The 25,951-nt window shown below is 34.1% G+C and overlaps 3 protein-coding genes across 25 annotated transcripts in view; 1 reads left to right on the top strand and 2 right to left on the bottom strand.

Annotated features, from left to right (window-relative positions):
- The window catches only part of C3G (C3G guanyl-nucleotide exchange factor), a 44,005-nt gene extending 28,864 nt beyond the window's left edge, over window positions 1-15,141 (bottom strand). For 14 of the 22 annotated variants that reach the window (XM_073080083.1, XM_073080082.1, XM_073080079.1 and 11 more), the window contains exon 1: window positions 3,798-5,549. In XM_073080083.1, the coding sequence (XP_072936184.1) occupies window positions 3,798-4,485 (688 nt within the window). In that variant the 5' untranslated portion in view covers window positions 4,486-5,549. Of the gene's footprint in view, window positions 1-1,363; window positions 1,609-3,797; window positions 5,551-14,961 lie in introns of those variants that run through there. The other 8 variants (XM_073080081.1, XM_073080080.1, XM_073080065.1 and 5 more) reach the window with 7 other exon arrangements.
- A 540-nt stretch (window positions 15,142-15,681) lies between these two features.
- On the top strand, window positions 15,682-23,945 carry hyx (cell division cycle 73 hyrax). Its single transcript, XM_073080050.1, has 12 exons — window positions 15,682-16,011; window positions 16,096-16,201; window positions 16,278-16,397; window positions 17,068-17,213; window positions 17,866-18,094; window positions 18,346-18,517; window positions 18,847-18,978; window positions 19,619-19,787; window positions 20,557-20,674; window positions 20,845-20,986; window positions 21,474-21,615; window positions 22,692-23,945. Exons 1-12 carry the CDS (start codon window positions 15,881-15,883, stop codon window positions 22,726-22,728), a joined length of 1,644 nt encoding a protein of 547 aa, XP_072936151.1. The 5' UTR covers window positions 15,682-15,880; the 3' UTR covers window positions 22,729-23,945.
- A 122-nt stretch (window positions 23,946-24,067) lies between these two features.
- The window catches only part of LOC140747539 (b(0,+)-type amino acid transporter 1), a 33,724-nt gene continuing 31,840 nt past the window's right edge, over window positions 24,068-25,951 (bottom strand). For both annotated transcript variants that reach the window (XM_073080048.1, XM_073080047.1), the window contains exon 13: window positions 24,068-25,853. In XM_073080048.1, the coding sequence (XP_072936149.1) occupies window positions 25,786-25,853 (68 nt within the window). In that variant the 3' untranslated portion in view covers window positions 24,068-25,785. The remainder of the gene's footprint in view (window positions 25,854-25,951) is intronic.

Below are 25,951 nucleotides of genomic sequence, written 5' to 3' on the forward strand. Positions count from 1 at the left end.
TTTTCAAACACTAAAATAGATGACATTGACAATTTCAATTGATAAAACTGGTTACATTTTCTTGTTAGGAGTGAGTAATCTTTACTTATCTATGGGTTCCTAGCTAAACATAAGTCCATAGACGACAGCCGGCAAAGCATAGGTAATTAGGCATAAAGGTAATTTATGAATAATATCGAGAAAAAAAAACCTATTTACTAATTGGTCAATTTACGTTGTTTTGACGCAGCACGTGAAATGATTAAACAAGTGACAAATATTAAAATATTCAACTTTTGATTTAAGGAAGGAAATCATTCAACAATAACTTTAGACTGATTTTAAACAACTACAAATATGGTCACCAAATATAGCAAAACAGTGACGCAAATAATATATATTTTTTTATATTTACACTATGGATTTACACAACTAACACTAACAATAGGATATAATCACTTTAGATCATCTCCTATTTCAAGTACGAAAATATTATAACAATGACATCAGATGATAGATGTGTCATTAAAGTAAGAGTAATATTATTATTGTATCAAAACTATAAAGAAAGGTTTTGTACGCCACCGATTTAAAATCAAAGATTACTCGATTTGTACGAAGTCACACGCAAAATATAGGTTCTAGGTCTATATTTTCAAACCTTATTTATATGTACCAGAATATTTATATAGGTATTCTAAGATAAAAAAATATAAGTAATTAGATATAATTTTTGTTTATATGAAAGTTATCAACTCTGTTATCATATATATTAGGTATTCAAATTTTATAATCAAATATTTTGTTTTATAAATTTACCCAGAAACATTAATTTTGCTCTGCAAAAATTGAATGATTCAATGAATCAGCGCTACATGCAGTTGCATCAATCGCGCTTAGTTCTGTCATTAGTCTGGTTCGTTGGATTTTTATCACGAGTAACCCAACAGTGGAAACTTGATACATGTAGGCAACCAATTAAAGGTTCATCTCGAATTAACGCAGTAATTCCATGTCTGCTAGGATCATCACCATTAAGCGACTCTTGGCCTCAATAGACTAGAATAACGAGCCAGACTACACACAATACCTAATGTACACTCCAGCAGGCAATACCATCAGTTATAATAATATTACACGCCAAAATATATTGATATTTGGCAATCTGTTGTCTATTAAATCAAGATTCCACAATTTGGCAATGAAGGCCAGACAAAAGGTAAACAAGAAATATGAATCGTATTAACATTTTCATTCCACCCCATTACATATAATATATGGTTGATATTGTGTATAGTATGAAATATATAATGACGCCTGTTGAAGTCATCCTTTCCTTATACAGTTTAAATCAAGTTCTTAATTTATAAATGGTAGTGTTTACCTGTGAACAATGGCGTGCGGCAGCGATTTGGCGCGGAGGAGTAATTTATTTCGAACGATGCTCCTAGTCATTCGTCGGGGTATCACATCAGACGTGCGTAAGGACGTTCACTAGGAGTTGTTAGATACAAGTAAATAACGGTTTATCACTGTGATGACGTGCGAGTTTATAAATATCCACGGAGGCGACAGGAGGGCGCGCCCAAGCCAAGGCGCGTAACGACTGAACGCGAGGACACGGACTGCCGCGAGGCGCTTCGGCGGACGGACGGCGCGGGTCATGCTCGCTTCCTGAGCTTGAGTGCGTCATACACATCATAAACATAACGACGATGCCACTGCTCCTACTTAACATGCAGCCTCAGCAGTACGCGCCTGTCGCCTGTCGCGCTCGCGTTCGTTCGAAGAAGCGACCCTTTTATGAATACGTTGTTAAAGTTCGTGAACCCGTAAAAAGAAAACGAAGATAAATTGATGTTTTCTTATACTCGAATATCCTTCAAGCAATAAAGCAGGTGTTTTATAAAGTGTTTACAATTAAATAAACTTCGCAAAAACAACGGTTCGTAACCATAGGAACTTCCTTTCAATCAATGATACTAAGTTCTTTTTTTTATCAGGAAGAAAAGCAAAAGTTTTTTTCGTTTCTTTGAGACTGTTGTTAACGGCCTTAGCATTATCACAACAATAGACAATGGCGCTAAGTTCCCGCGTCTCTTACACATTATTATACAATATTCGTTGATCCATTAAATTACAGCACATAAACAAGATAAAATGATGTATGATAATAATAAAAACAAAATGTTTAACAGCAGTCACTTTCGCTTACTGTGTCACGGTTATGCGATATTATGTAACGAGTATGAAAGAATAAACAAAGCGATTAACTCTGCATATGCCTTATTCGAGTGAATAACAAGGAAACACGTAATCTTTAAATTTATTACATATAGGTTTCGAGTTACTACCCTGCAAACGAAGCTGGAAGTACTTACAAGACAGTAATTGGCTAACTAAACTAGCTCTTTTACTTTCAAACCGGAAACAGCCACACGTAGTTACTTAACAGCTAAGTAAAATAGTTAAGATCGCATCGTTGCGAGGTAAGATCCTAAGAAACTTGAAGAAAATTTACACATCTTTGACAAATTCAAAGATATTAGTTAAGAAAATTGTCTAAAAATGTTGTTTTTCTCTATTTGGATAAAAGCCACGGGTCAGACATAAATTACCTGAGAAAATGCTCTTCGTGAACACATGCATATAAAACAAAAACGGAATGTTGGCTAAATAAGTTTTCAAATCGAGGATTCAAATGTTATCTATGAAGTTTTAAAAAATACATATAATTCATTGAATTGTTGTTACCATGACCAAATATTGAATTTGGTTAATAATTTAAACGGAATTTAAATTATTTTCTGAACTTTAATGAAGTTGCATTTTATTTCATGCATTTCCAATTTAAATGAGCTACGAATATAAGCAGCTTTAAATGCCAAAAAAAAAAACAGAATAACGTAACATGAATTTTTTTAAAGTTGCTAAAACATAATTATATTTTCAAGTAAATATTGTCCTAATTCAAGTAATATGTACCTAAATTAATGATCAAAAAAATGAAGTTACGAAGTGGCAAACACAAATATACTTGATTCTAAGTTGCAAAGCGCAGCTTAGTGCGTGGTTCTCCTACTAAAATCATACACATGAACGTTGTACTTGTACACACATCTTGATTCAGAACGTCTCGGTTTCCTATGCGTGTTACAATTTTTTTTTTTATAATGTAAGAGTAGCAGACGAGCATGCAGTCTACCTGATGGTAAGTGGCTACTGCCGCCCATGGACATCTGTAATCAACCTCAGATAAGATAAGATATTCCTACCTGAGGTCGGCCACAGATGCGCCGCTACCCTTAAGGACTAAGCTGGAACGCCTCGGAAAAGTCTGTCTCCCTTACCACACCTTTCAAACCGTAACATAGCAGCTCCTAACACTGCTGTTATTAGGTAGAAATAGGTGTGGCGGTGGTGCCGCCGGAGTCGAACGGGTTCCATTACTTTTAAATGAGTTGTAATTGAATTTCTCTTATAATAATAGCAAAAAATATAAATTTTTCGATCTACTTATTTCTCGAAAAATCTTTAAACGACCCCTACAGTATAAAATCAGCACCTCCAAAAGCTCAAACTTATAATCATAAACGTAATTGTTATGGGCGATGAGTTGCCAGTCAGTCGGGCCATTGCCTTTTATAGATATAAATATAACTCGTTTGTTATGTATTACAGGCGGGGACAAACCACAAACTTTCAGATAGTTTTAAAACGGAAATCTAGTTAAATGTTTACAAAAACTGTAAATTGCAATTAGTAAAGTCAATAAAAATAAAGTTTAAATCCATTAAGCTCAAACTAATTGGGCATACCATTAAAACACTTGTCGTTAGAAGTGTCTCCGTTGAGCGGTCGATAGACGCCGGCACCGGGCGCAGCCGTACTTCTTGAGAAACGCCGTTGTGGAGGCTTCCTTTGTGCTTCTACCACAGAATACGATTTTTTTATCTCCTCTTTTTGTGTCGCCGCCAATCGATCTCCAAGCGGTGAAATATAATGTTTCAAACTTTCATCTGTTAAATTCTGGAGACTAGATCCATTTCTTATTTTATCTTTAACCACGTTATCTCGCTTCCCTTGTTTAAATGTTAAATTATCAAAACTCTTACAAGGAGCTAGTGTGGGGAGATTGTTGTTTCGAACGTCATAAAATTTATTGGGATCGAATACGCTGATTCGTGGACAATGATCAATAACAATATCAGGAGTCTTATGAAAATTATAATAATATGAATATGGCGCAGGGGGTTTCTCTGAATACTGTGGCGCCTTCTGACGGCTACCTCGATGTTTAATACCTCTTATATTTCTTTTTATCGCGGAGGTTCCTCTGTCCTCCAATACATGAATTACTTCATTCGTTTCCAAAAAACCTAAAGGTTTTAGGCCATTTTTATACACTCTGTAGCTACGCTTATTTCTTCTTTGATTTTTGTTGTCATCGTAAATGAAACTTTCGTCGTAATGAGGCATATTTGAATACAGCGCGTGTTTCATCATCTCAAGTCATATTCAGCAATTTCATTGCGTAATTTTATGTAACTGCGTTCCTAATGCACAAATTAACTTAGGAATTGAAGAACTACTGCGGCGAGCGTCAGCTAGCGGCAGAGAAAGGGCTCTCTAGAAATCTTTGAAAGTAGGCACTGCACTTGCGACAAGTTTCACCACTGAATATCAAATTAAACTAAACAATTTGTAGATAAAAATAAATTCAAGACACGTCTGACAATTGTAACATTAGGTGAGCATGTCAATCGGAAACCGAAATAGCCAAGACGCAAGGTACAATTAGGTCATTATTTATTTACAGTGAACGTCGCACCGTAATGTACGCGGCGCATCACCCGACTATGTGCAGACATCTGTCCAGTCTGCTCCGGCAACCTTGACACTGTATCATTCATAGTAAGAGATCTATGAATGACCAATTCTAAAGTCACTATCCTTCATATTAATATTCTGTTCAAACTAAAATTCCAGTCTCTATTTATTTACGCGTGAACGAATGCGAGTCTGTTATCCACAGACAGCTCAAATTTCGACATCCAATATTCGCAGTTGAATATGATATGGCTTAAAACTATTCAAACGAAAGTTACGAAATCGAGTCTCAATAAATATTTGCACATGGAGGAAACTTGAATAGACACAGACAGCCGAAATTACGACTTTCTCCAAGATGAAAACTAAAACAAGAATCACCACACTTGGCTTGAAAAATCATCACCAAATTTACACTGTTAGGCACCACACAGTAAGTTATATCACTAAACATCCCAGATGAATCCTAAATGCCCTTATAGCATTTTTACAAACAACACCGCAAGGATCGTCTTACGACAAGATCATTTTGTGAAACATCACCGAACTGAAGTAACACCTAATCTAAAAATAGCTGGACGTTTTTCACAACGCGATCTCGATATTCAGCAGAGCAACGAGTAGGCGAGCTCATGCGCAGCCAAGCATACGATTGACACAGGATGTCGATCGGTCGCTGCGGTTCGCGAGAGAGTAAAGCGGTGCGACCGGCGTCGATGGCGCGGCAGCACTGTGGAAGGCTGCCGCGCCCGCTGTCACACCAGCGAGAGTGAAAGTGCCGGCTCCATAGCTCCGCATCTCAGCCTGCTCCCGCGCACCATGCACACCTGTACCGCCAAACGCACGGTACCACGCCAATATGTCATTAATGAAATTACTTAACACATGTAACATCTCTTCCCACATGCCTCGAGTCACGCGTATTTGTAATACAAATTGTTACGAAACTAAATAATACATCTGCCGTTCATGTACCATGTTCTATGTACAATTACTATTGAGAAAGTATATACATTACAAGACGTGCTATTACAGTGCCCTGAATAAAGAGAACTTTTTACGTTACATAATGATCGACCATTATATGACATTTTTGTATGTTTGTTGTAGTTTCGCAACACTTTTACATGTTTTGGTATTCACAAAACGTTTGCCACCAAATATTTTACAAACGTCAACAGATAATTAATAATATAATCACATTGTGTATTTCAATGGTAATTTGATAATTTCTAAATCTGGATAGGAATACGTTTTGTTTCATATGGCAAAACTAGCAGACAAACGACAATGTATGTACTTACTGTAAATACAGTCAGTATTTGCAATACAAATTGCATCTGTGGTGAAGTAGAAGTGTGTTAGAGATCTGTGTCACTTGTCCATTAACAGTCCGCGTCAGGGCTACACGCCTGTGCTATGGTAAGTTGCGTTTATAACCAAGTATAACTGTATTAGACACGCACTTTTTATGTGAAGACACTTGACACATTTGAATATATTAGCTGAAATTAGCGTTTCAGCTGTGAGTACACGTTTCGAATGATATATTAGGCGAAAACATATTACTCAAATAAATATACAATAAGAGAGATTTGTAACGACATCACAAATCGTGTCGGTACGGTACTATTATTTATAATGACACGAAATGAGAAAAAGGTAATAGGGTAGGCGATATCATAATACATTTTTCGTCGTTCTATTTATTTGTATGCACGTTTTTAATCACGGGATGTAAAGCCAAATTTAAACGGGTCACCGGCTACATCAATTAACTATCAAGCTATCATGTTACACGCTTTTCATTGTGTTTTCATTGTGTTCGTTGGAAACGAAGCAAAAGATTTTAAACAGGCATTGAGATGATTTCGGGAATGCCGGCGGGCTATTTCCGTGCATTGTTATCTAATTGCGAATACATTGATTTAAATAATATAACAACATCTTCAACAAACGAACTAAGTAATCTAACTCACTGATATTCAAATTAATCAAGATGCAAAATATGATTACGCATTAGTTAAAAACACAATGTGTAGCCGATGAAAAAGAATATATAAAAAAAAAACTATTCAATCAAAGAAATACGTGCGTACTTAATACTACTAAGTCGATATACCAAGAAAATAGATATGCTAACGGCGAAAATATGGTAGTCAATTACATAGCTATTCCAATTCAACATCCGATCGGGTAATTGGTAAAAAAACAGCCTCTCACTAATGAGATGTCGGCTTGAGCATTTTCTTTGGATTACAGGAAGCAAGCAGACACGCGCCGGCCACCGGCCACGGTTCGAGCAACTCACTTTCCAATAAACTAGCTCGATCGTGATACCTGGCCTAACGGGATCGCAATACCTACTTCTAGGTACCGCGACCGACCATTACACCCGACGACGCTGGAAAATCTCGTAAACAGCTGCTATTAATTATCATGTTGTAATTGATATTAAATTAAATATAATAGAAAGCATGGTCACAAAGCGTATCAATTAAATAACATCTAGAGTCAATAATATTTAAATAAGATGTAATATAAACAACGATTTAAAATAAATCTCTCTTTATTAAATGTCAAGTATTATTTCTTTAATATTTTAAGTACATCTGATATTGGAAATAAATAAAATGTTACATCATTGAAATTACAATAAAACGTCATAGCCATGTAGTAGGCACATTCGGACTATGGATTATTATTAAGTGTAATGTATCTAAAGTTTTAGGAAATAATGATTAATGATATAGGAAGCCTAGCAATCGAGGTTGATTTAAAAAAAAAAAACTATTGTGAAAAAGGAACAACGTAACAATTTGCGGAAGCCACGATTGGGCCTAATCTACGCTCAATATTGCATTGACGACATCCCATCACGACTTATAAGCAAGCAACTGTAATAACAAAACGAATTACAGTGCAGCCAGACGAACATAGCGTCGTGTCGAGCGACACAAAATAAACGAAAAAAATACATCACGTCTACTGTCCCGTAATGTTGAGAAACCGTCGAGAGCAATGCGACACAACGATCTCAATTTAAATGTTCTTTGCACCTCAAAAACTGTAAAATGCAAAGAAAAAAAACATTTAATGAAACCGAATAAAAACTACTAAACAAAGGAATAATACTTGACAGCTAATGCAGTGTTGCAATCGACGATTACTCCACGGTTCATCTCTCACGTTCACGGCTATAACAATGCTACCCAACAGCCGTATCAATAACAGGAAAGCGAAACACATGTGAAGGCCTAATGACTTGATGCCCTCTCAAAAAACTATTATAAGAAAACGTTGGTAAAGGATAGACATTATAATTTCAACATCGTACTTGGCCGTAAGTCGTGAGGCGTCTACAGTAATTTGTACGAAATATCAAACCTACAACACATAATGGTATGTAGGCATGAGTGATTTGAAGAACCATTTCAAATTGCATTTTACACATGTACAATTTAACTGTACATAAAATGAAATAAATATAAAAATATCAAGTTCTTGCAGCACCTGTAACTATACTAAGAGCATTGCGCAAGCAGCGAGCTATGAAAACCGCAGAGGCAATCAACAACTATTTGAAGTAACGGCGAGTGTAAGACAGTAATCGATTAGTTTCTAATCTTGCTAGATTAAGTATTGTTGTTCTAAAATTTGTTAGTCGAAGATCAGCAGAACATTTTGTGCAATATTCTCAATTATTTGAACGTACTGAACTTTTATTGCAACAGCATCACTTTGAATCACGGCATACATCCATCAAATATCATTACGACCTCAGCAATTATGAGTAAGGTCATAATAATATTAAGCCGTTTAGAAACCGCGACCTTCCGCTTGGGAGCCCCACTATCATATATGTATGCGAGTATCATCGTGAAGAGTATTAGGAACACGCACATGTTGGATTAGATGCGTACAAGCTAAATTTGGAACTGGCTCCTAAGGATATCTTACCTTTCACTTTCGTTGGGTAATACGACGATCAAGTCCTAATGCTCCCACCTGACCTACTCAAGGCAATCAGCCACCTGCCGTTACGGCAAAACACATAATGCCGTGAATCAAGATGCATCGAACAATGTGTTAACGCACTGGAACTGCATTAGGGGCATTAGAATATTCGCGGAGACGTTACGCAAATAATGGTAATGGAGGGAAAAACGACGTGTGTCAAGTGCAAATGGATTCCGTATAACGGATCTCTGAATTCAGAAAACAACTTTATGACATTTAAACTGCAAGTAAATTTTAAATTAAGTAATGCCTCATCTACTGTAAAAAATTATAGTGTTATATATCCAATAAGTTATACTTATAAAATAATGAACGAGTGTGTGTAGAATCATTTTCAAATGTAAGAATAATGATTCCTTTTCGTTAATCGGTTTTAGGCATCTTTTTTGTTAGATACACTCTAAATAAATTAATGGGTTGCTTTTTAAATCCCCCTTTTCCCTTTCCACTTCCTCAACATGGACATACTCGTAGTCTTGTAGCATAGTGTAGTAAATATACGATTTCAAATATATTCATCTCACAACTGAATATTCATCGTGTAAACTTCGACAGACGAGATATAACACGCCAACAAACAGTAAGCAATAAGAAATCTACAAAACAATTTCTAAAATACCTAACCTCAAATAGAACATTACATTTGAAACACTAAGGAAATGGGAGGTGTACGCTCAATCTCGTCGCAAATGAGATCCCGTTACATCGCCGTTGCCTTAGCACTTTGGTAACCGCCAAACATATTGAACTTGTGTACATATTTCCTATAAATGGTAAGTATGTATTGTCTTTAAACACTGTCAATGCATTTGACCCAGTAACATTAAGACAGACAGAACATTAAATATCTTGAAGTACTAAATTTTCTTCGAGAATAGCAAATTATTCTTAAAACATGAGAAGTGAGGACCCGCGTAATGACTTAATGCATCTTAAACAGCGAAAAAGATTAACGCAATGTAGTTAGAAGCAATCATTATAATTGGCTCAAATTGGACAGAACTTGTTTCCAAGGCGGTTGTATTTCGCAAACAAAAGGTAGTTTAATTTTCCAAAATAATTGAAGTTAGTCTCAGATAGGAGCCAATTGTTGTGTGCAATACTCGGCACGGTTAGCGGTAGTCACGTTCAGCCCGCGTCCGTGACCGACGATGTATCTATCTTGCACATCAACCACACTTAGAGGATCATTCGGATAACAACCGCAAAAGGTTATCAATTTAGAATTATGGATGTAAACTAAATAACCACGATCTCCAAGAAATTCATTTCTAGATTGCTTGCTTCAGCAGGCGTACCCATTAGTTGTAGAATATATATTCTAGGAAGGAAGTTACATTACTTTGAGTAGGAAGTTAGATTTTCTTTTAGAAATCAATAATATAAGCTTAACGTCCTCTCTCTCATTACCTCTCGATTGTTTACCGGAAGACAAATCTAGTTAAAACCCTTAATATTTGCAGTATAAGGCGAATCATACAGGTCATTGCACCGTATCGTAGGCGGGTACTGAACTTTCGAGCGCTAATAAACCCGCGAGATGAAAATTTCAAAATATTTTTAAATGCATCGAGTGTGATTCTACATATTATATTAATTGTTAAAAATGACTAATGGGAACATAGTAAGGTTACGATACATTAGTTACATGCAGTAAATTTTTAAATTTGTATTTTAGCAGAGGGGTTACCTACTGTCAAAGTTTGCAGTCCACCTGATGGTAAGTGGCTACTGCCGCCCATGGACATCTGTAATCAACCCCAGATAGGATTAGATATTCCTACCTGAGGTCGGCCGCGTAATGCGCCGCTACCCCTGAGGACTAAGCTGGAACGCTTCGAAAAAGTCTGTCTCCCTTACCACACCCTTCAAAACGGAACACAGCAGCGCCTCACACTGCTGTTATAAGGCAGAAATAGGTGTGGCGGGGGTGCCGCCGGAGTCGAACCACAAAGGGTTCTACCGCCTTCAACGATATTAAATTAATTTAAGATATTATTAATATCTTGAATTAATTTATATATTAAATTAATTATCATCCATTAATGGCATCATTTGTTTAACAAATGTTACCGTAATTGATTCATACTAATGCGTCATTTCAGTTTAGGGCAAAACTTGCACGAAACATTATAATGACTCAGAGTTAAGTGATAGATTAGGTACTTTTACTGTTCGAAATTTATTAAATTCACTTTCTTATTGTTTTCTATACGTACAGCATATATTTTTGGTATTATTTTATTAAGTATCGATACTGGGTTATTTACCAATACAAATAAAAGGCCAAGATTATGGAAACTTAGACTTGCGAGAATACTTGCGTAACTATACTTTTAAACATCCATATACAACTTAACGCCAAAAATTTAGAAATTACCTGGCTTCTTCATAAATTGGTGTGCTTAAGAACTCAAGTTATTGTTAATTACAAGCACACCCTATCTTTAGACATACATATTTAGTACACAATCCTGCTAAGAAATAGACACGACACGGTCGACTAGCCAATGTTACAGGTAATTTTAATTTATGGGCGTGACCACGTGAATAATAATATTTTATACTATATACGCTATGACTGCATAGAATATGAATACATCTTAAATAATTAGCACCGAGCGAATTTACAAACAGTTAAGTAACTTAAAAAAATATATTTATCTCTTTAGCGTGCTGCGAAATTACCAATACCTACTGTTTTGTTAAAGATAGATTTACTTAACAGTTTGCTTAATGATATATTTTAAATAAAGTGGTTTTAGAAATCGACTCTTAAATTTATTGATGTTTCTAATAAAAAGCATAGTAACATAACAAAGTAAGCTTAAAAAAAGCTGGAAATATTTTAATTCATTTAAAAAGACAAGGAATCGCTAAAAGTTTTGCTGGAATATAGAGAACGATATTATTCTAAATGATACTAGAACTATGAGAATTATAGTTACCTCAATTTACATATTATTAGGTATATTCCACTTAAAATGACCACGTTTTTTGTACAACGTAATAGTATAAAGTTAATTATACCTAAACCCATAAAAGATGATTAAGTCGATTGTAACTGACTGCAGACTATTACTCATCTTTAAATCAGTTTTCCCCTTTGAAAGTCTAATAAGCGGAAAATATGTAAGCTGAGCGTAGAAAGATAATGTTGGCTTGGCTTGATCTTCAATTTAGACAGAATTATCACAAAAAGATGAGTTTATCTGACTTTGCCTTCTAATGCCATATGAGTTAGAAATTAGCGGATTGAGCTGAGCGTGAAATTAGTTTGTCGATGAGTAGAGTTATCGGATATAGCTTGAACAGTGGTAAATCAAAAAAACGGAAAGAGGTTTATTAATCCTATTGAGTTTAATAAACGTTATATGAAAGACAAACTAGCAAATTTACTTTAGGAATTCATATTGAATTCTCTCGGTTGTCACTTTTATGACTTTGTGCTCGCTTAGCGTCGAGGCAATGGACTTTAATATTTCGAATTTTTAGAAGACGAATTTGAAGAAAAGTTTACCGGTGTAGCAAAGTACCTGACTCCATTTTCAGAAAATCATTAGTGCTCCAGGACCCAAACAAACGATGTTAGGGTTTGTCTGTATTGTCAATATAAAATGGTACTAAATTTCACAGCAGTTCCTTCAATCTTTATTATAGGAATATAAAATGTACTATTATAACTTACTAACCATATTGAGGTGTAAGTCTAATAGATTTTTTAAATATGGGCGTATCGAAAGTAGCTCGAAATCGTTCGAGTAAAAACACTTTCATTCCGCCGCCCATTTACTCAGAACTTGTCTGATTGTCACATATCCCGATACAAGAGTTATGTATACATCTCAAAGGTATTATTAAACCAATACATTACGCTCTACTTGTTATATAAATTCGTCTTCATTACATTTCCGTCGAGGGACACTGGCTGTTAACTTTACAGCTACATACCACAAACTCCCTATTCCCAATAGATTGCAGTTTACTATCTATTTATACACTTTATTACTATCGTATTTTGTGAATGTCATATTTCACGTTTAGTTGGTTCTGTCCCTCAATTTTAACTTCACGGATAGTTCCTCGGGTAATAGAAGCTTTCACAAATGATGTGAAACTCAAACGACCTTATCGACTATGCCACGTCACAAAATAATAGTACAAATTTATTTTACAGTTCTAAGATATCATTTTCAAACAGACTTAGCTTTTTTGTACGTCGCTACCTATCTTTTTTAAAGAGCCCTTGCTCACTACCATTTATCAAATATAATTGAGTTAACGGCGAAATAAAATCTTATCGAGGTCACTTAAATATTTGACAGACCTTTTTTTTGTTTACGTGAGGGAATCTAAAAATATCCGATGTTTTGAGAAAAAACTATAGCAGAAGCAATTATGTGCGATTCTTACTAACCCACCACTAGGGATACTTCGCGATCTCCAATAGAACGCACCGGGGTTTCCCTTGCGTGGCGCCCCTCAGGCTCTACGTACTCGACTCGACAAATTGTCGTCCTCCCAGAATCACATATAGTGAACCATCAGAGTCCCCACTCGTAACTCCAAGGTTCCTTAAGTGGGAACTATCAAGCGGACGGATATAGACGGGAATATGGCAAAAAAACCTGACGATTTTTTTTACAATAGGCGTGTCGTGTCGGGGACGGTCCCCCACCGGGCGGCACAATTTGCGGTACGGCAAAAATTATCAAATTCCACACCAGCCGGCTTAAACCCCCGCTACTTTTCTGGCAGTACCTAAGTACTTGGCTATCATTTATTATTATAATTTGTCACTTTATCATTATAATTTGACACTTTAATTTAAGAAGCAAATATTACATTTCATAGCATACAATATACAGTTTGAGAATTAAGACATTGAAAATCAAACATTTACAAGAAGGTAATATCATAGGGGTTCCATTTTCATTTTAGGGTATAAAATCCTTGATTATTTTAGTGTCGTTTTTACCATACTATTTTACCTTATTTTTACCCTTTAAACCTTATTTTATTGTATCCCCATTAAATATAATAAAACATGTTTAAAAAATTAAATATTTTGCTAAAAACATTCTACATAAAAGTCCCATAATAATTATGGGATCAAATTAAAAACCTGAAATTATTTTTACTGCTTTTAAAATTACAAATATAACGTGTCTTTTTATAATTAGTAAATTTATATACATTTCACTTATTCTTATCTCTTGGGTGAAGTGAAAAAATATAAACAGTGCCTTTCAAAGCACATAATTATATTAACATTTTTCAATACTTTACCCAATATTTAATCCATAATAGATATAATCAATACCAATCTCAAAAAGGAGGAAGTAGTATACTGTATGTTTTTATATATTATTCACTAGCATTTTTATAACACCTAATATAAAATTTTATAAACAACCTCTAAAACCTATAATTGAGACTCACATATTCCCCATAGTCATTCATTTGTTAACTCATTATAATTATAAAAATTGCCACTAGTATCTGCTTGGTTGATATAATAAATACATGCATTAGATTTACTAAGCTTATTTAGGTTAATTTTCTTTACAATTTCCTATTAGTATAAATGTAAGAATATATTTAATTTAATATGTAGAATTAAATCTAATCATTAAACAAGAAATACCAGAAGTACATGAAGACATTTTCATTTTCACATTTCATGAAATAAATAAGGTAATTAATTTTAATAATATTTTTATTTAATTAAGCTATTAAATTTTAATAAGAGGTTTTGTTGTACAAAAATGTTAATAAAGTACTATAAAGTAATTCAAACGAACAATTGAATGATTATGTAAATTGTAAATAAGAATCAAGACAGTAGAATTTATTACAATAGCATACAACATGCAGTAAGTATGAAGTACACAAACGTAAGAAAACGTAAATAATTAAAGACGACAGAACGCAACGCCGTTTACGAATCCAAATTGTATATTTAAAACACATTTCATTAACTCAAAAAAAATCAAACACAGAAGATAAATAGGCTAGCTACAACAAACAATGGTATATAACACAGTCTAAACTATTTTTATTGTCTGCAACAGACGAATACCATTAAATTCCTAAGACTGAAAAGTGGAATGTGAATAATTCATATCTTACCTTGTCCGCATTTATCAGATTTTGGTGTAGAAGTCATCATTACATGAATTACAGTCCACTATGTCATATTAACACAATTATTGGGGTTTTATTATTTAATAAATAGTTACAAAACGCTAATAAAATAAGAATCGACCGGCAGCCATATTAGACTCCATATTTTTATTCTGTCAATTCTGTTTATACTTTATGGGCACGTGTAAAACCGGTTTAGTTGCAGAATCTAAGATAGAGAAAATGTAATTTTACCATGAACATAATTAAGCAAAATTATGTAAGAAAATATTAAATAAATAGACGAATATAAACCAGAAGATATATATAATTAGCTCTACACTGATAAATATTACTAATGTAACTTCTTTATCAACTATCTAATCTATACAACTTTGTCTATGAATTAAGAATAATATTCAATCGGAAAATATTAAACGAATTTTTAGACAAAATTGATTTAGTAGAAAAAAGATTGATTCTCAATTTGATTAAGCTGATTAAATTGAATTTATCGATATTCGCGGCTGTAGTAAAATGATTTTATAACTGAAGTCTATAAAGATTATAATCGAAAATAGTAACATTCTCTATACCCTCTCGCTCGTTAACTATAAAGCGAGAGCGTGACAAGTATACAGTAGCCGCCATTTTGAAATTAATTCTTTATTGCAACAAGTGATACCATAGTTTCCAGAACTTTCCATAGACAACGAGGCCTAACAATATTTTGTATCTGTTATGTAATTTGAATATGAAGTGTTTGACATGGTGCCAGGTGTAATAAATAGATAATTAAATGTGTTTCTGTTTAATTTTATTAGAAATATACATTATGTGTGTTTAAAAAGAATTGGTTATTCGCTCATTTATTACCTTCACTTAATTTTGTCAGTGATTTTAACGTGAGTGGATCTACGTAATCATGGCGGACCCTTTGAGTTTATTACGACAGTATAATGTAAATAAAAAAGAAATAATAGAACGGGATAACCAGATAATATTCGGTGAATTTTCTTGGCCTAAAAATGTTAAAACCAATTACCTTATGTATGGGTAAGTGTGCCTTATGTTTACATTTTATGGTAGTTGATTCTTAAGTAACTTTCTTATTTCACAAAAAAAATGGGACTCTTGCAGGTCTGGAAAAGAAGGCAGTGTTAAAGAATATTATACCCTGGAATGTCTTCTTTTCATTCTCAAAAACATACTCTTGACACATCCAGTGTATGTCAGACAGGCCGCTGTGAGTATGAAGTAACATTTTACCCAAGCTTAGAGGTTTAGAGCTATGTATAATTTAAAATATTGTCACGTTGTAGGCTGCGAATATTCTGGCAGTGCGTCGTCCAGATCGTAAGGAACTGTTAGCATATTTAAATGGAGAGACGGCCACCTGTGCTTCTATAGACAAAAGTGCACCTTTGGAAATACCAACGCAGGTAAAGTAAATTTATGTAAATACTATAATAGTGAAACGAAGTCAAACATTTAGATATAATTACTAACAATTCTTGTATTAAAGATTACAAAACAAGCCCTACTTTATATTATATTTGAATTAGATCAGAATTATCCATACTCTCTCTATATTAAATGGTGAAACATGTATGTGTAGCACTTGAAAAATTGTGGATTTTATTTTTGACCCACATTGAACATGTTGTGTTAGAAAAAATGATATTTTACTATCCAATATTATTACTTTATACAATTTGATTGGCACCATCCTTGTCTGTGCGTTTTTCTTATAGTCCGCGCCAAACTACTAGTCCGCTCTGAAGTTGTTGCGCAAAACTACAAGCATATATTCCGTAGCAACATAGGGCATACTAATGCAACTATGTGCCCATGGGCGAGAGTGGACAGCGGGCGGGTGCTGGGATCTGGGTGGGGTGCTGGGTCCCTCGCTGTCTTCGTTACACTAATATCTACAATTTGCTATTCCATGTCACTCATTTCTATATTCAGAGCGGACTAGCAGTTTGGCGCAGACTATACAAAAGTTACAAAAATACCATACTTGGTATGAACCATAGAGTTTGAATTAAACATTGAACATATATAATAATCAATAAATACACATTATTTATTAACCATTCATCCACACAGGTTAAGCGCACACATGATAATGATGGAGGGGAGTCTGCTGCAAAGAAGCCCAGAATTGAAGAAACCCATGTGCAGAAAGTGCGAGAACAGCTGGCCGCCCGTCTCGATGCACCCAAGGAAGCTTCTGTCACTGTTGACAATATTAAGTAAGAACAAATATTAATTATTAAGTTTTAGCTTGCAAGAGCCGGACTTGGGCGAGGGCAGGCAAAGTTATTTCTCAGGCCTCCAGAAGTGAGTGGCCAGACCTCAAAATTTTACCTTACACTAACAAATAGTGGTATGAATACTATTATATGGAGTACTTTATAAATGTAAGAAGGTCAAGTCAATCATCAGTTATCTACTTCAATATTCAAAATAAGTTCAGTTCAGTACTAAACTTAAACATTGCATATGAAGGAAAATTTGTACTTATTTGAGCATACACAATACCTAGTTCTTAAGATAGTTATATAGATCTATTTTGCACAAGTTTATTTAAATTAAAAGAAGCTAAACTCATTACTTTTTTCCTTCTTTGTACCCAAATTATATTTTTTTTACTTAAACGTATGTATCAACATTTTAACATTCACTTATTTACTCACTGTGTATCTACTGTTCTGTTATTACTGCTAATAGTTATGTTGCTGCATTATTCTATAAGTGAAAACTTGTAATCAGCTCTCCTTTTATATAATAGTGCATATTTATGTTAATCTAAGTAACCTGTAAGATTTCTAAGTAAATAAATAAAGAAATAATGATGCATATTTCTGTTTTATGTTTTATTACCTATCTCTTTCTATAACTTAGGTCTCTCTCAGAGGCTATGTCAGTGGAGAAGATTGCAGCAATCAAAGCCAAGCGTTTAGCTAAGAAGAGGACCACAATCAAGAGTAATGACTACTCGGACACAGGGCTAGGTGTGGTCGGATCGGACTTGAGAGCCATCCTTGACTATGATGTAGATTTGACTAAGGATATTATAAGTCGGGAGAGGCAATGGCGGACTAGGACTACAGTATTACAGAGTAATGGAAAAGCAAGTATCACTTATCCAATAGTAATATAACATTTTTTTTTAATATTTATATAACCGGAATATAAATCAAGTTATAATAATCATGTGACCTACATAGATCTATATATGGCAAATCACAAAAAAATATATTTGAAGTGGTCTGTATGATCATTAGAAAATATAAATCTTTAAAATATAGTCACATGTAGCAAGTAATTCAAATTATTTTGATAAAAATACATCATACACCTAATATGGATCATAATTTTTAGATGTTTGCAAAGAGCATTATAGCTCTGTTGGGCAGTATAAGAGCACGGGAAGAAGGCAGGCCTGGAATACCGAGACCCCAGCCAGTGGTCATGCCGCAGCCGACAGTGCTGCCTGCACAGCAAACACAGTACAACCGTTACGATCAGGAAAGATTTATTAGACAGAAAGAAGGTAATATAATATGCAATAATATTGTATAGGTGCTTAATGCTTTTGCTTTATTTTAATAATATCAGGTTTTTTAAATATTTGTGTATGATACTATTTTAAGTGGGAAATACATAAATTAAGAATTTCTTTCCTTTGCAAATTGTTATAGGTAATAAGTATTTTCAAGTTTGTAACATACATCTGCATTGCCAGAATTAAGGAATGCACCCTGTGCTTCTTCATCATTTTTTTTAGATTTATTTTAAATTGAACCACTTGTGTATCCAAGAAAATGTCCACATCAGCTAATTAATGCTTCAATCATTGAATTATTTATTGTCTATTTACAGAAACTGAGGGTTTCAAGATCGATACTATGGGAACATACCATGGTATGACCCTGAAGTCAGTGACGGAAGGACCCAGCGTACCAGTCGCTGCGCGTCCACCACAAACTCCGAACCATCCCCGACAAATGCCACGTAAGTATAATTATTCTAAATAAAGATACATTTGTTGCCTGAATTTTATAAAGTCCATTTCTTTACATTGACGAATCCTTTACAAATGTTCATAGGTGAATATTTTCCAACAGATAAATTGTTGCAAAGTCTTGTTATTTATTTATTTAATTTTCGTGTAACACGTAAACTAGTGCAACAAAGGGTAAACTTAATGCCTACCGGCATTCTCTGCCAGTCAACCCTGGGCGATGGCGATAACATGTGGTAGCGTGGGATGCTCCATTTATCAGTTTTCGTAAAGCGCTCCACATTTTTTTCCACAATTATACTATTTATTGTTCCTTAATTGATTCCTAGTAGTAGCACAAAATAGTAGTGACAAGATAGAAATTTAAGCAATTAATTAAGACAAAACTCTGTTACTTTTTACAAGAAATAAAAGGCTTTTTATTTTTATTTATATTTATTTATAATTGATTCCTAGATTGAAAATTATTTTCTATTTTTTAGTTGATTTTATCATAAAAGTGTGTGTTTTAAGTTTTATTTCAACTATATTTTTAAAAAAGAAAATAATAATGATAATTGGTGAAAGACAAAGTTTAATTTTCGGCTAAAAATCGGCGAAACTATGATATTATTTTCGTGGCACGTGCAGAGAACGGTCCGGCGGCGAGCACGCCGCGGCGCGAGCTGCTGCCGGTGGCGGCGGCGCGGCTGCCGGCGGGCGGCAAGCGGCCCTCGCGCACGCCCATCATCATCATCCCCGCCGCCGCCACCTCGCTCATCTCCATGTACAACGTCAAGGACATGCTGCAGGATCTCAAGTGAGGAGTCACGTTATTTTTTGAATTAAATTGTAGTAGCAAACGAACATGCAGGCCACCTGATGGTAAGAGATTACTGATGTAATAGGCCACAGTAGGCTGTGGCCTATTACATTAGTAATCAACCTCAGATAATATTTGTTTCCTACATAAAGTCGGTTACTAATGCGTTGCCCCCGAAGACTGATTTGGAAAGCCTTAATTAAGTATGTTTCCCTTACCACATTCTTCAAACCATAAAATCATAGGGCAGTAAAATATAACTTTTTCTACATTTTCTGGGCATTCGATTATAATATGTGAAAGGGTGTCCCTGTGTCGTTGGTTTCCATGCAACATATACACATTCTCAGACTTAATTATTCCCTAATTGGCCACTCAGCAGAAATAAAATCCAGAATTCGCAGTGTGTATACCACTGATCTTGTTGTTGTTATAGTTCCTACGTTAAAAGTCTTCTTGTTTACTCTTCACTTGTTTATTACATAGTTAAGTTTAATTGATTATTATGATGTATCAAGGTTAATGAGTTTAATGACCATTAGTAAAAGGAAGTCTTGCCAACTAATTATCCCGAGTCATAAGCAATTACCAATAATTCATAATATCCTATTTCTATTTCATTAATTAAGTTAATAATTGGATTATAAATATTAATGCATGTGTTATTTTACTTCATATTCTATTGCAATAACATCATATTTTTCGGTTTATTTTATTTAATTACTAATAATGTGATTAGATGTTAAAAAGGTAACTAACTTTATAGGTTTGTTCCTGTGGAGCAAAAGAAAACCGAAGGTGCCGTCCGTGAAAATGAAGTATTACTACAGAGGAGGAAAGGTCCAGCGGGAGAGCAAGTACCTAATAACGCCACAACAATCACCGTTAGTATTATTTAAGTTAAAAATTACATTGTAATCTCAAATAAACAAAATTATTGGTGTTATATTTTTTTGTGTTTGTTAAACAGATAAAAAAATGTAGTAAACATATTCTTGTTTATTTTATTTTTTTAATGACTCAGACTTATAGATTACTTATCTGGTTTTTTTAGGTGCCTTATCGTGTCGTGGACAATCCCGGTCGGCTATCAGCTGCAGAATGGGATAGAGTTGTGGCCGTTTTCGTGCAAGGACCAGCATGGCAGTTCAAAGGATGGCCTTGGGATGGCAACCCAGTTCAAATCTTTGCTAACAGTAAGTACCTAACTACAATCATATTCTAATTATTTTATTTTATGCATAGAAATCATGGAAAAGGTATAAATTGGTGTCTTTCGCATGTACAAGAAAATGGCCTATACCAGGACCTCTTCGGTAGTCCGTGGCTCCTCTTAGCAGTTCGCGGTATTGTATAGTCCGCGCTAAACTGCTAGTCCGCTCTGAATTTGTTTGTTGCGAGCAGTTATAGTTATACAATTTGCTATGGCGACGGAATTCATTTCTATATTCAGAGCGGACTAGAAATTTTACGCGGATTATACCTAAATAAATAATTTCCCAATTTCCCATTCGCCATCCTTTCAAACATGAAAATCAAAATTGGAAATACTTTCTTTCCCCCAAATGCGGCCCGTATTTTATCTCATTTAGCTACTATGTGGCCCTTGGTGCCAAAATGGGAAAAATATACATGACATGACATGACAAAGTGAATTTCTCAACAATGTTTCGTTCATTGCAGTCTGCGCGTTCCACTTGAAGTACGACGAGATGAAGCTGGACGCGAACGTGGCGCGCTGGGCCGTCACCGTGCTGCACCTGTCGCGCACCAAGCGGCACCTCGACCGCGCCGTGCTGCTCGGCTTCTGGGAGACGCTCGACAAGTAATGCTACTTACTATTTTATACATATACTAGCTGACCCGGCAAACGTTGTGTTGCCATATAAATAAAAAAATGTTAAGGTGACCGTTATCACTTAGGGGTATCAAAAATAGATAGTAGCCGATTCTCAGACCTACTGAATATGCATATAAATTTTGGTGAAAATCGGTAATGCCGTTTCGGAGGAGTACGGTAACTATTATTGTGACACGAGAATTTTATATATAAGATTTCTTACGTGCGTGTGTATGTCACTGAACTCCTCCTAAACGACTGGACTGATTTTGATAATATTTGTGTTCAAGGGGACTTGAGAATGGTTTAGATTCACAATTTAGTCCGTGGGAAAAGGATTTTTTAATTAATTTTTAATTAGTAAGTAGTTGTTGATTTTGGAATGTTTCACATTGGATTCGACAGACCTCGCTACCATCGCAATTTCAAATATTCTATCTATTTTTCAAACCCATAAGTGATAAGGGTTGTTCACCCTTAACATTTTTTTTATTTATATGGCAACACAACATTTGCCGGGTTGGGCCCGGCAAATGTTGTGTTGCCATATATTGTGTTGCCGTTGGGTTGGTTCCGTACCCAGAGGATAAAATATTAAGCCTGCCTATTTACCCTTTTAATCAAGCCTCCACTGCCTGTCCGTATGTCTCAAGGCTCTAGCTCTTTAGCCGTCGGAGGTAGACAGCTTAAATTACCACAATACATTTACTTTTAAAGTTGCTATGATGACAAGTCGCATTCTTTAGCACGGCTTACAGTCCAAATGGCCTAACAGATTTTAACTATGTTAAATTAGGTCAGGGATTCGTCTAAAATAGTCTAAATAGTAGTGACATTGGCTACACTACTTTCCTTTTGGGTTAATTATTATTAGGATGTCGGAGTTTTTTGTTTTTATAATTATTAGTAGTCCTATATAGTATAACTTAAACTCTTATCATTTTAGAGCCAGTCATCACTGTGACTAAGTTTTCATCCAAATAAATCACAGCTAATAGCCTTGATTGATATTTAAATTGATTGATACTATAAAATACTAATTACTTCTTTTGTTCTTACAGGCATATGATGAAGAATAAACCACACCTTAGATTCTAAGTTTGTTTTAGCAATACTAAATTTTATGAAAAGATTTTTATAACCTTACAGCGAGAACTTACCTTCAAAAGCTGACAATCTCTAAGTCAATTCACACCATTTTCAAAATATTTTGGCCATCAAAAACTTATTTCATTCTAATTAAATTTTCTTAATTAAAACATTTTCCTATACTAGTACAAAAATAAATTGTATTATTACTACAATTGGTAGTACTTAGAGTATTGTTTACATTATGACTTAGTAAATATTTTATGATACTTGAATAGGATAATTACATGAATATGTTCTACGTATTTTTCATATATTTAGGCAAAAATATATTAAAGTTGTTTCTTGTAATAATAGTAGATGATAAAACTAATTGGGTCTTTGAAGACAATATGCTCATGATAATACTTTAATTTACTCAAGTAAATATGAAGAATTGCAGATTGGTAATACACCTGATATTTACTCCTACAAACTCGCAATATTCTACTATGTATCTATTATTAAATTTATTTTATGTAGTTCTAAAGTGTATTCTAGTATTTCTGTGTAACATATTTTATCATAGCTACTATTCATATTTGGCTATTCAAAAACTCATTATCCTTTCACTTCTTTTTGACATTGAATGTATGTAGCACCAAGTAATTACTTCAATACACTCCAAATCGTTTTTAATAAATGAAGATACGAAGACATTTCTTATATAATATATTATCCATAAGAATGCACAGCACTGTTAAATTAAGTACGAAAATAAATAAAACAGTTAGAAAAGATACCGAATGAAAAATTGGTGTGTTTAAATAATATGTATTGTAACGAATTAAAACTGTCTTGTCGTTGGCAACAGCGCCGGTGGTCCCTGGCAACGGTTACGGCCTCGAAGAACAATTTTTAATAGATGATGTGACGTATACGAGCGGCTTAACAAGCCTGAATTGAATTGATTATTTTCAATTTCGTGGACTATAGTAATTTTGTTGACATTTACGATTCGGTATATTGTTACACTATTATTAATAGTCGCAATACTACGTGTAAGCACCTGATTGTATGTTATATAATATACTGAAGCATTTATTAAATATTACGTTTATTATTTGCGCATCATTTTAATAGTCGGAAATACATCTCAGCTTGAGCCAAAATATTTTAAATGGTTTGGACTGGTCAAAGATCTGTGATCTTTGTATATGACAACAATAAATTTATTGTTGAACATACACTTTGTTTTATTTGTACCCCTTAACAAGGATTCGTAGTGATATATGGGGGGAATATAAGAGATAGGAGTATTGGGTAAATCATTAAATACAAATTTAGATTTACAGTAAAACACGAATGATTTTATTTTAATGTCTTTATTTAAAATTTCAATTTACTTCAAATGTAGTGTATAACAATAAATATTTCTGTTCTCTTTCAAGAGATAAGTACATAGGTTATTTCGAGTAAGTATAGTAATGTATCTTGATATTATCTGTACACAAAATAAAACCATTAGTTTTACCCATAACAATATCACATCGTTAGGTGTGTACTTCTGTGTGCCCGATTTTACTTACAAGGTACAACGACATCTGTTGCTAGAATATTAAGACAATCGCTACACGAAAGACAGAAACAGTAAAGGACTTGCAAAATATAAATCTTTATGCAAATAGACTATGGGGATTCTAATTCGTTAATTTTACAATTTATAAAATATTTTTGTCAATATTTATAAAATTACCCTCAATTAATATAAAAATAGCTTCAATAAAAACAACAATAGACAACTTCTATTTGCCCCGGTAAGGAATGATAGGACCAATTTTTACCGATCGCAAATTTCAGCCGCGGTTACATTTTCAGTAAAATTATTATACGAAAACCACACACTTTAGTCTTTAATATTGGGATAGCATACTTCATGTGTTTCATTAGATTTCCAGAAAAAACACCTCTTGCGTTATGATGTTCTAAAAATACAGTTCTTTTACAATAAATGGATATCAAACAGATTAAAAGAAGGCAAGATTTTCTCTCATAATTTGACTATTTATTACGTTAGAAAGATGGTTGTTTTTTCTAGAAATCGCCCACATTTAGATAACTGTTACATTATTATTAAATTTCTATCCCTTCACATAAATATATAATATTGCAAAACAACAAATTATATCAAAAGAAAACATAGTTATAAAAATTAAACACTAAGGTTAACTACATCATATGAACGGATGAGCTACATACTATGAGTTTAGCACAATCACTCATAGTGATGCGACAGGGCTACATGCCCGCACTCCGAGATTCACTGGTCACCGATTGGAATTACAAGCTTATTAAGAATAAAACATTTCGTATTAATAAAGTCTTGTGGTATTTGAGCTTTTCGTAGTTAATGCAATTTAATAAAATAAATTACAATTAGTAAAATTTTGTCAATAGTTTGCCGAACACAAGCAACTCTTTAATTGAGCAGCATATAAATAGAAAGTTTTCAACACCAAATACACCTCAGTGAGTTTTACTATACAATACCGTCATATTAAGAGGCGACGCATAAATCTCGAATGGCATGACCCTACGGGAATGATTCGTGCAAACTAATGAAATGAGGCATGAACTTCTACCTAACTTTTATTAAAGTATCTGGCCAATTGGCTATACGAGAAACCTTTCAAAACCATATAAGATTCACAACTTAAGGTAAACAATGCAATAACCTCTATTGGTTCAAATTACTAATTTCCGTTAAGTTTAAGTTCAAACTACGTAAAAAACGATATGTATAAACTATTTATTTTTATTTTACAGAAATAATTGTTAATACATTAAAGTAATACAATACTTATAGAGTAGCTTTAATATAACGGTCAATAATTTTGAATTAACTTAAAAGGTAGGAACATTTTTGGTTTTCAGTCAAATTATTAACATTAATTAACGAACAGAATTGACCGAATCTATTACACGTGGTTGGTGGCTCTGCGTCGGACGTAAGCAGAATTAATTTAGAAATCAACACATTTAATGCCTACGTTTCACAAATGCTCTTTTAAAGTCCAGCGCAGACTATTAATATTCGAAAGTTGTCGAAGTTGGCACCACCTCCAGCACCATTTGCAGCAAAACTGTAATTTTATCTGAAAAATAAAAGATTTTTAAAAAAATAAAAATAAAAGTTAAAATAAATAATTAAAAAAAATAAAAGTTAGTCGACACGTTCGGAAGAATCCGTATA

The sequence above is a fragment of the Epargyreus clarus genome, unplaced genomic scaffold (assembly GCF_041222505.1).
Source record: "Epargyreus clarus isolate Ecla_fem2 unplaced genomic scaffold, WU_Ecla_fem_2.2 ptg000014l, whole genome shotgun sequence".
NCBI classification, from domain to species: domain Eukaryota; kingdom Metazoa; phylum Arthropoda; class Insecta; order Lepidoptera; family Hesperiidae; genus Epargyreus; species Epargyreus clarus.